We start from the raw sequence: 11,107 nt of genomic DNA, 5'->3' as shown, positions 1-11,107 counted from the left end.
GTTCTAACTTAGTGGAACTGAGTACAACATGCACCGTTATACAGACGGCGAGGAGATCAACCTGGAGCACTTTGGATCCACTTTGTGCGCGTCCTGCAACGCGCTGCCATACCTCTGACTGGAGTGGATTTAATTATTTCTTCCTTCTTATTTTGTAGAATAACGTTTTAGGTAGAGAGAATCGGAAGATGCTTTTTGCGGGAGAGGAGTTACTATAATAAGGTCAGGAACTTATCCCCGAGAAGAAGCGCACTGGGATCGATAGTCCTGAAGGAGTCTACTGTTGTTTCTTTCCGTCCCGGGACCTTGGTGCCTTCATGAGGACTAAAGAGGAATATTAAAGCGAGACTTTGGGAATACTTTGCAGTATTTACGCACAGGGTTGGATAATACGCACTCTACACCATGCTTTAGTAGTTTACAGAGTCCAGAGAGTGGATGCATTATAGGCATGGACTTTGTCTGAGAAGAAAGGTGGACTGGGCTCATTAACCATGGCGCTCACAGGTCGGGCTCTCGGTCGGTTTCACGGTGTTTTACTGCTATTATGGACCCTTTCCCAGTACTCCGCCTCCAGCCAGGTCCGCCAGGAGTTCCGCGTCCATGAGGAGCAGCCGGTCCGGACGCATGTGGGGACCATCGAGACGCGGCCGGGCTTCACCTACCGCTTCAGTGAGACCCACAGACTGTTTGCGATCAACAGCTCCACCGGGGCCATCTACACCTCCAGGGTGATCGACAGGGAAGTTTTGCAAAGTGATGTCATCAACGTCGTGGTGCTCTCCAGCCAGCCCACCTACCCCACGGAGGTGCGGATCCTAGTGTTGGATATTAACGATAACTCCCCGGTGTTCCCGGACGAGTCCATCGTGGTCTCGTTCAAAGAGGACGCCAGCAGCGGCCGGCAGGTCATCCTGGACACGGCCACGGACTCGGACATCGGCAGCAACGGGGTGGACCATACCACGTACCGGATAGTGAACGGCAACGAGCAGAGGCGGTTCCGTCTGGATGTTACAGTCAACCCTAGTGGCGAGGGGGCTTTCCTACACCTTGTCTCAGCAGGAGGCCTGGACAGAGAGGTCACACCCATCTACCAGCTCCTGATCGAGGTGGAAGACAAGGGTGACCCTAAGCGGTTCGGCTACCTCCAGGTGAACGTGACCATCCAGGATATAAACGACAACCCCCCTGTGTTCAACCAGGAGCAGTATCAGACCAGCGTGTTTGAGGATGCTGCCGTAGGCTCCAGTGTGCTTCAGATCACAGCTTCAGACCTGGACGATGGAGTTAACGCTGACGTGAGATACTTCCTAGACGACGGGACGCCTTTTCAAATCGACCCCAAAGCCGGTACTATTGTCATTAAAGAGCCACTGGACTTTGAGCGCAAAAGAGAATATTCTTTGACTGTTCATGCTGTAGACAACGGGGTGCCCTCCCTGTCTGGCAGGACGGAGGCCACCGTTAAACTCCAAGACGTGAATGACAACGACCCAGTGGTCAAGTTCAGATACTTCCCCACCACCTCTAAGTTTGCGTCCGTGGATGAGAACGCCCAGATTGGCACCGTGGTGGCGTTGCTCACCGTGTCGGACTCCGACTCGCCAATGGCCAACGGGAACATCTCAGTTTCCATACTGGGGGGCAACGAGCAGCGACACTTTGAGGTCCACACTTCTCCGGTTCCTAACCTGAGTCTGATCAAAGTGGCGAGTGTTCTGGACCGGGAGCGGATCTCCTCCTACAACCTCACCGTGTCGGTGTCGGACAACGGCCACCCCACGGCCCGCTCCTCCTTCGCCAGCCTGATGATCTTTGTGAACGACATCAACGACCACCCGCCCATCTTCCAGGAGGCCCAGTATCGGGTGGACATCAGTGAGGACATCCCCACGGGGAGCTACATCAAAGGGGTGTCGGCCACCGATGGCGACTCCGGGCAGAACGCCAACCTGCGCTACTCGCTGGTGTCCGGGAACGCCCGGGGCTGGTTCTCCATCAGCGAGAACAGCGGCCTGGTGACCAGCGCGGCGCCGCTGGACCGTGAGGAGGCCTCCCACATTGTGCTCAACATCAGCGCCAAGGACCAGGGGCTACAGCCCAAGATCTCCTACACACAGCTGCTGGTGAACATCACCGACGTCAACGACCAGGTGCCAACCTTCGCACAGAGGTCGTACCACGTGACCCTGGCGGAGCACGCCCCCGCGGGCAGCGAGCTGCTGCTGCTGACCGCCTCCGACGACGACCTGGGCGCCAACGGCAGCGTGTGCTTCACCTTCGACGCAGAGACGCCGGCCGCTGTGCAGGAGCTGTTCCGCCTGGAGGCGTCGACGGGGAGACTGAGCACGGCGGCGGAGCTGGACCGCGAGGACCAGGGCTCCTACCTGCTCCAGGTGCGGGCGGCGGACGGCGGCAGCCCCCCTCTCCACTCGGTGGGCAGGGTCAACGTCACGCTGAGGGACATCAACGACAACAGGCCCGTGTTCTACCCCGTGCAGTATTTCGCCAATGTGAAGGAGAACGAGCCGCCGGGCTCCTACGTGACCACCGCTCTTGCCACAGACCTCGACTTAGGTCGGAACGGCACGGTGAAGTACATCATCACGGCCGGAGACACGGCCAAGTTCCACATCAACAGCAACACGGGCCGAGTGAGCACGCTGGTGTCTCTGGACCGAGAGGAGAAGACGGCCTATCAGCTGCAGGTGACGGCGGTGGATGGAGGGGGGTTGAGGTCCCACACCCAGGCTATCGTGACCGTCACGGTGATAGACACGCAGGACAACCCCCCCACCTTCAGCCAGAAGGGCTACAGCTTCGTCATGTTCGAGAACGTGGGCATCGGAGCGGTGATTGGGACGGTGTCCGCCACCACGGTGGACCTCAACACCAACATCACCTACCTGATCACCTCCGGGGACCAGCGGGGGGTCTTCGCCATAGGCGGCGGCGGGCAGATAGCCGCGGCCAGCCAGGTGGACCGAGAGGAGCAGGGGTTCTACCAGCTGAAGGTGGTGGCCAGGGGTGGGGAGGTCACCGGAGAGGCCCTGGTCAACATCACCGTGAAGGACCTGAACGACAACGCCCCCCACTTCCTGCATGCTGTGGAGCACGTCAGCGCTGTGGAGAACTGGGGCACGGGCCACGCCATCTTCCAGGCCCGGGCATCCGACCCAGATGATGGAACCAATGGCCAGGTGGTCTACAGCCTGAAGCAGAACCCAAAGGGCCTGTTCCACATCCACGAGAAGCACGGCCTCATCTCCCTGTCGGGGCCGCTGGAGGTCACCACCAGCTCCTACCAGGTGGAGGTGACGGCCTCCGATACGGGGGTCCCTCGGCACACCTCCAGCCTCATCCTCACCGTCAGCGTGTACGACGTCAACGACAACTCCCCCACCTTCGACCAGCTGTCGTACGAGGTGGTCATCCCAGAGTCGGAGCCCGTCAACAGCCGCTTCTTCAAGGTGGACGCCACGGACAAGGACTCGGGGCTGAACGGCGAGATTGTGTACGACATCGTGGACGGCAACACAGGTGATATGTTTGGTGTCTTCCCCGACGGCCAGCTGTACATCAAAGCTGAGCTAGACAGAGAGCTACGAGACAGATATAATTTGGTGCTGGTGGCGAAAGACCGCGCCGTTGAACCTCTAAGTGCTAGTGTCAACGTCAGCGTCATCCTGGACGACGTGAATGACAACCGACCGCTCTTCAACAGTACCAATTATGTGTTCCACTTTGAGGAAGAGCAGCCCAGAGGCTCGCTGGCTGGGCGGGTGTGTGCCCAGGATAAAGACTTTGGCCCAAACAGTGAGATCAGATATACATTCGAGCTGCCTCAACCTAACTTTGAGCTGAACACCATCACCGGGGAGTTGACGAGCACTCTGCAGTTGGACCGCGAGTCCCTCATGCGACAGAGAGGCGCCGCTGGGTTCAGCTTCACGGTCATTTCGTCAGACCAGGGGCTCCCCAAGCCCCTCCGGGACCAGGCAAAAGTGCAAGTTTACATTCAAGACATCAACGACAACTCGCCAAAGTTCACCAAAGACATTTACCAGGCCTCCATCTCGGAGTCAGCCCAGAACATGACCCAAGTGCTCCGGGTCTCGGCCTCCGACGTGGACGAGAACAAAAACGGACTTGTGGGGTACCACATCGCAGAGGGCAACGAGGAGGGCCAGTTTGTGATTGACAGTGGCTCTGGTCAGATCACTCTGGTTGGAGCACTGGACTATGAGTCCACCTCCCACTACTCTCTGAAGATCCTGGCGGTCGACGGGGGGAAGGTGCCCTTGTCCTCCTCCTGTATGCTCAGCGTGAGCATCCTGGACGAGAACGACAACTCCCCCGCCTTCCCCAAGTCCTCCCTGTCTGTGGACGTTCTGGAGAACATGAGGATCGGAGAGCTGGTGGCCTCCGTGACCGCCACCGACGCCGACTCGGGCCCGAACGCTGACATCACGTACAGCATCACAGCCACAAACAACCACGGCACCTTCAGCATCAGCGCCAACACCGGCAGCATCTTCCTGGTGAAGAATCTGGACTTTGAGACGCAGTCATTCTACAAGCTCAACATCACGGCCAGAGACAACGGCCGGCCGGCTCGCTCCTCCTCCATCCCAGTCGTCATCCACGTGAGAGACTTCAACGATAACCCCCCCGTCTTCACCCCGGGGGACATCTTCAAATCCATCGCTGAGAACCTCCCCATCTCCGCCTCGGTCATGACGATCACGGCCCACGACACGGACGCGGACATCAACGGGCAGCTGGAGTACTCCATCGTCCAGCAGACGCCCCGCGGGGGGCACTTCAGCATCAACCCCGGCACCGGGCTCATCTACACCAACAGAGACATCGACAGGGAGTTCTCCAACCTGTTTGAGCTCACCATCAAGGCCACGGACCAGGCCGTGCCCGTCGAGTTCCGGCGCTTCGCCCTGAAGAACGTCACCATCTGGGTAACGGACCTGAACGACAACGTCCCCGCCTTCGTGTCGCAGAACGCCCTGGTGGCCGAGCCCAACATCGTCATCGGGTCGATCCTGACTACGGTGGTGGCCTTTGACCCCGACGAGGGGTCGAACGGGGAGGTGGAGTACGACCTGGTGCGGGGGGACGCTGACACCTTCATCATGGACCGCTACAGCGGGGACATCCGGCTGGCGTCCCAGCTGCTGCCGTCCCGGCTGGTGTACACGCTCACCGTGTCGGCCACGGACCACGGGGCAGAGCGCAAGACATCCCGCACCGAGCTGACCATCATCCTGCAGGGCGGGGACGGGCCCGTGTTCTCCCAGCCCAAGTACATCACCATCCTGAAGGAGGGCCAGCCGGCGGGCACCAACGTCATCTCGCTGGACGCCTCCAGCCCCAGGGGTTCCGGCACCAAGGTGGAGTTCTTCATCGTGGCGGTCCGCAGCCACGGCAAGGCGGTGGGCCGACTGTTCAGCATCGACCGGCAGAGTGGCGTGATCCAGACGGCGGCCGAGCTTGACCGCGAGCAGGGCTCGGACCTCTATCTGCTGGATGTGTACGCAATCGAGATGGACGCCAGCCAGCCCAGGACACAGCGTGCTGAGGTGAGTCGCCCCCCCCCCCCCCCTGCTGTGTTTGCTGGAGCTGTTGTTTGTTTGTTGTTGTTTGGCACAGCATTTGTGTTTGTGTTGAAGCCTTTTCTTTCACCACACGGGTCCCCGACATGGGAGCGAGGGTCGGAGCTCCTGCGGTGGGAGAGTTAAAACAGATCCACCCGTCGGGGCTGTTAATGGCGTTTCTTCAGCTGTGTGGGTGGCTCTGTTCAACCATAGCGTTCTTGGATACGAGAGAGAAGGTCTTGTTCTTTGTCATTTAAACTCTGTTGTTTTTTGCTTCCAATACTCAATACTGGCCAGTACAACATGAAACTTTGCACTTATTATTTAACTTCCGCACATACTGAGGCTATTTCAGAGAGGACATGAACTGTTCCCATTGCGTTTATAATGTGGAACAGTCTTATCAGGGACTGGCTGGAAAAGGGCTGCAACTATTAAAACCCTGTAAACCGATGGACCCGCGAGGCGGGGTTAAGACCCGTGGCTGCTTCCCTCAGTGTCGCCCGCCGAAGGAACGTTATTGATATGCTCTGATGCTGCATCACGTCTGGCTGGTATCTCATCAGGCCCTACCGCACGGGGGCTTTTCCAACGACAGGGTGGTCTGCGGCTCCACAGGCAATAAGTGACCATTAAAATCAGCTGACCTCCTAAGACCCTCTGAAAGATGTGGAGGGCAAGGGAGAGTGAAGAGAAGATCTCCCAGAGTGAAACCTAAGCCGTCCATTGAAAGAGTATTATGGGATGCTCCTCATTGAAGACTTGGCGAGCGCGCTCCCAGAGGGGGAGAGTAGTGGGGGGGGGGGCGGCGCTAACTTCTGTCAGGTTTAAACAGTGGAATGCTAAGGCTTGGTTTGGTGGCTAAGGCTAAGACACCCCTTAAATTAAACAACATGTGATTTTGTTTCAGGGTTTTTGGAAAATTCTGCGCTGAAAGACTGAAGAGGGCCGTGCGTTTACAGGCCGGATGATACTTAGGTCTGACTTTGTGTACTGACAGTTGCGTATTGAGTTGTTTTCCGAGCAGAGTTGTGCTTCGTCAAGGCGCTGGATGTGGTTTGTGTTATCTCGTGTGAATGACGAGGAATATTGAAAGATATGACGGGGAGAAAAATCTGTTGCGTTTGACTGTGGCTATGAACGTCTCTTCAACCACAGGAACCGTTGAAACTGTAATTCAGTTTGGACATCGCTCATTCTGAGAACAAAAAAAAACTTTATTGCAATCACGGATTACTTGGCGCAATCTTCTCTGCAGAGTTAACTCGGAGGTCCGTCCAGCTGGGCGGCGGGATATCATATGTTCTAAAGTGCAGATGCTGATCTGTCCTTCTCGAGACAGGGTTTATAAGAGAACAGCAGAGCCCTGCTCCTAGTCCTGCTGCTCAGACTGGGTTTCATCATGGGCCTGGACCCCAGGCCTGGGGTCCAGGCCCGCAGTCCAGGGAGTCTGTATGGAGCGGCAGTAATGCCGCTGTCAGGGCCCGAGATGTAGTGGTGTCAACTCGGATACCGTTGTGTGTGAGATCGGAAAGTTTTCCATCGGCTGAAAACTCTGCACTGTTTTTTGTCTATGCCGTGATTGTATGCAGTTGACTGCAGGATGTTTAATATTGAAGGGTAGAGAGACCATCACATAAAGGAGAGAGAGAGAGAGAGAGAGAGAGAGAGAGAGAGAGAGAGAGAGAGAGCAAGCAAGCAGACCCTAGATCTCAGGAGGGAGAGGGTTCCTGCAGTCAGAGAGGCCAACCCTCTGTGGAGTTCAGAGGTCGTCGGCACGGCAGCCAAACCACAGCTGTAACCAATAACACCGCTGACCTCCAGGGCCGTACACAGGGGCAAGCGTGTTGGGGCACTGGGGCCCCCCCACCCAACCTCCATCCCTGTTTCTCATCACCAACGCTCCCCTCGTTCTCCTCCTCCTGCTCCTCCTCTATCTGACTCTCTCACCTCCTCCTCCTCTCACTCTCTCACATCCTCCACATCCTCCCCTCTGCTCCTCTCTCCCCTCCTCCTCCTCCCGCTTCTCTCTCCTACTCGCCCATTTCCTGTCTCACCTCCTCTTCTCTCTCTCTCTCTCTCTCTCTCTCTCTCTCTCTCTCTCTCTCTCTCTCTCTCTCTTAACATGAAGCCCTCTTCAAGGGTTGGCTCCTGGTCTCTCCTGGTCTCTCCTGGTCAGGGTGAAGGGAAGGAGGTTAAAGAGAAGAGAGGGGTGAGACAAGAGACGGAGAGAGGGAGAGAGAGAGAGATAGGGGGGGGGAGGAGTGAGTGCAAAAAGAGTACAGGAGAGAGAGGTGAAGAGAGACTTAAGGGAGAGAAAGGAGAGAGTCAGGAGAGGGGGGGAGAAAGGAGATGGAGAGAGGAAAAGAGACAGGAGGAGAGGAAGAGAGCGAGAGAGAGAGAGAGAGAAAGGGGGAAGAGAAGTGAGGGCAAAAGAGTAGAGGAGAGAGAAGCGAAGAGCGAGACATAAATTCATTTTATTAATGTTTATTTTAGTTGATAAAGATAAGAGAGAGGGAGGGAGAGAGTAGAGGGAGATGAGGGAGGAGGGGAGGGTTCCTCCGATCGCTCTGTCCCCTCAGCCTGAAATCCAACGCACCCCGTGTGTGTGAACGGGGCTTCCTTTGTTTTGCCTCCACAGATAGAGTGTTACACTGACCCCGGCCGCACGGCGGGGGCGTGCTTGTTTTGCTTTCTGTCTGTGCCGTCAGCGGCTGACAGATTTAGGAGTGCGTTTCCAAGACTCCTCTCGCCCTCCGTTGTCCAGACAGGAGCCCCCTTCAGAGGGCTATAGCAGCGATGCGACGTGATTGGACAAAGCTGTTGGTGGGAGGTTTGGGAAGGGGGGTCAGATTGTGTTTGCCAAGGCGCTACAAGGCATTGTGGGTAAGGCGCTGCTGGATATATGTAGCTGTTTATTAATTTAGCAGATGCTTTTATGCAAAGCAACTTGCAGTGAGTCCAGGTGCATGTCAAGGGGCTTGCTGGTTTATCTGATTAGTTCTGTTGAACTCAAGCCTGACACCGTTAGGCCATCACAACCATGCATCCAGTACAACACAGTCTAGAACAACACGGTCCACCACACAACCAGCCTGAGGTATTCTGCTCCTCTGTGGTACCTTGTTGTGAAGCGTTCTTTGTCTCTGTCGTCTTTGGGTCATTTTGAAGACATTCTAATTCTGTTCCATTCCTGAACGTTTTAAAAATAGAGTGTTTGCATCACAGAAGGAGAGGTTTTAAATCGTCTTCTAATCGGAGAGGTTTTAAATCGTCTTCTAATCGTTGCTATTGTTCTCAGTGCCAGTTCCCTGTTCCTGTCCCTTCGCTCTGTGTGTGTGTGTGTGTGTGTGTGTGTGTGTGTGTGTGTGTGTGTGTGTGTGTGTGTGTGTGTGTGTGTGTGTGTGTGTGTGTGTGTGTGTGTGTGTGTGTGTGTGTGTGTGTGTGTGCATGTGTGTTTTGTGTGTTAGTGTGTTTGTGCGTGTGGCTGTGTGTGTTTGTGTGTGCATGGTTTCGGTTTGACACTATCATGTTCTGAAGGAAACTAGGCAGAAACTGGTTTCTCCTTGGAGGTGGTCTGGGGACAAGATGGAGGGGGAGGGAGGAGAGAGAGAGAGAGAGAGGAGAGAGAGAGAGGAGAGAGAGAGAGAGAGGACCCCAGACCCGTCTGACCGCTCAGACTGTGGTGATCCGGGCGCTCCCGCCGCAAAGCCCGGGCTCGTCAGAACAGAATCTCTTCGACCCCCTTGCCCGAGTCATCTGTTCGGGTCTCCCGTAACTAGCAGCCACTCCATTGTTCTCAGTGGCCGCCCCGGCCGCCCCCACCTCGCTCCCATGCACACACCACGACAGACCCGAGGAGGAAGTCAGGAGAAGGAGTCAGGTCTATTCCTGACCACGCTGCCCAGGCCACCGTGTTAGATTACAGAAAGTATTTAATTTTTTCGCGGTCCGCCGGGCTGAGGCTGCGTCCCTCCTCGTGTTTCGCTGTGAGGACGGCGCGGGCCCTCGGGCTAGCGTGGGCGGGACTGAGGGCGTCATGATCGTCGTGAGGTCGTGGTCGCTCGCTGGGCAATGGCGTCTCCGCGGCGGATCCATTCCTCTGGATCGTAGCCGGGGTGGTCCCGCCTCCGTGGTTCTCCCAGAACGTACGGGACCACAGGGACTCTGGTCTCTGAGGACTAGAGGGTGATCTGGATCGTGTGGGGGTCGAGGGTCTAGCAGACACTCGGGGTCCATTGGGGCGGTGGGTTAAGGTTGGATCTGAAGGTCTGCTGGTCGTTCGCTAGAACAGATCTGATTGGTCGAGGATGGCAGGTTCAGAAAACCTGTATTATTTGACACGTTTCAGTTTCTCTCATGACCCCCCCAGCACAAAGCCGGCGGCATGAAACCTCCAGTATTGAGCCGTCAGACGCCCCTGGACAGCGCTATGATCTGGTTGAGGAGCAGGGGAATTCTGGTCGGGTTCTGGTTTTCAGTGTGGCCCAAAGTCTGACGATTCACATCGCCTGGAAAACTTCTTCTGCTGCGCCGCTCTCAACAGAGAGAAGTTTAGGAGAGAGAGAGAGAGAGAGGAGAGAGAGAGAGAGAGAGAGAGAGAGAGAGGAGAGGAGATGAGATGAGAGAGAGAGAGAGGATTAGGAGTGAGTGGGGGGGAGAGACAAAGAGTGAAAGCGAGGAGGGAGAGAGAGGAGAGACAGGGTGAACGAGAGCACGGAGGGAAGTGAGGGGTGAGAGAGTGAGAAAGAGGAAGAGAGAGAGAGAGAGAGTGAGGAAAAGAGAGAGACAGAGAGAGAAAGAGAGCGAGAGGGGAGAGAGGGGGAGGGTTCATTGCCACATTCTCTGTGGTAATAATGGATTCCAGCTCAAGAATGATTTGTTTGCCCACGGTGACTCAGTAACCCCCGGACACCACACATCACACACACTCACACACACACACACACACACACACACACACACACACAAACACACACACGCACATACGCACACCATACAGACATAGAATAGTTAGAGACAACCCCCCCGACTCGCCATAACCTCTAAAGTGACATTTCGACGTTACCTCCCCCCTGCCTCACCCACCTCCCCCCTCCCCCTGAGATATCAATGAGAAGTGGGGAGGATGTGAGGTCTTGCATCGTTTGCACTGTTCTGATGCACAGACGCACGCTGTGCACACACGCACGCACGCACGCACATACACACACACACACACACACTCATACACCTCATCTCTCTAGGCTGCGGTAAGACCTAGGCAGGAAGGGGTAGGGGTGTGTGGTGGTTAGGGGAGGGGGGGGGGGGGCGGGAAGTGAATATAGTAGTAGACGTGAGAGCGAGAGAGAGAGAGAGAGAGAGAGAGAGAAGAGAGAGAACGAGAGAGAGAGAGAGAGAGAGAGAGAGAGAGAGAGGGGAGTGAGGAGTGATGGGACAGTGAAGCAGGGATAGGGGAGTGGGAGGAAGAGGAGGAGGTGGGAGGTTTGAGGTCG

At 56.2% G+C, this 11,107-nt stretch overlaps 1 protein-coding gene across 1 annotated transcript in view; it reads left to right on the top strand.

Annotated features, from left to right (window-relative positions):
• fat4 (FAT atypical cadherin 4) overlaps positions 1-11,107 on the top strand; it is a 96,278-nt gene continuing 85,171 nt past the window's right edge. The window contains exon 1 of the mRNA XM_060063434.1: positions 1-5,597. Within this exon, the coding sequence (XP_059919417.1) occupies positions 495-5,597 (5,103 nt within the window). The 5' untranslated portion in view covers positions 1-494. The remainder of the gene's footprint in view (positions 5,598-11,107) is intronic.

The sequence above is a fragment of the Gadus macrocephalus genome, chromosome 10 (genome assembly GCF_031168955.1).
Source record: "Gadus macrocephalus chromosome 10, ASM3116895v1".
NCBI lineage: Eukaryota > Metazoa > Chordata > Actinopteri > Gadiformes > Gadidae > Gadus > Gadus macrocephalus.
This window is presented reverse-complemented; position numbering and strand designations above follow the sequence as displayed.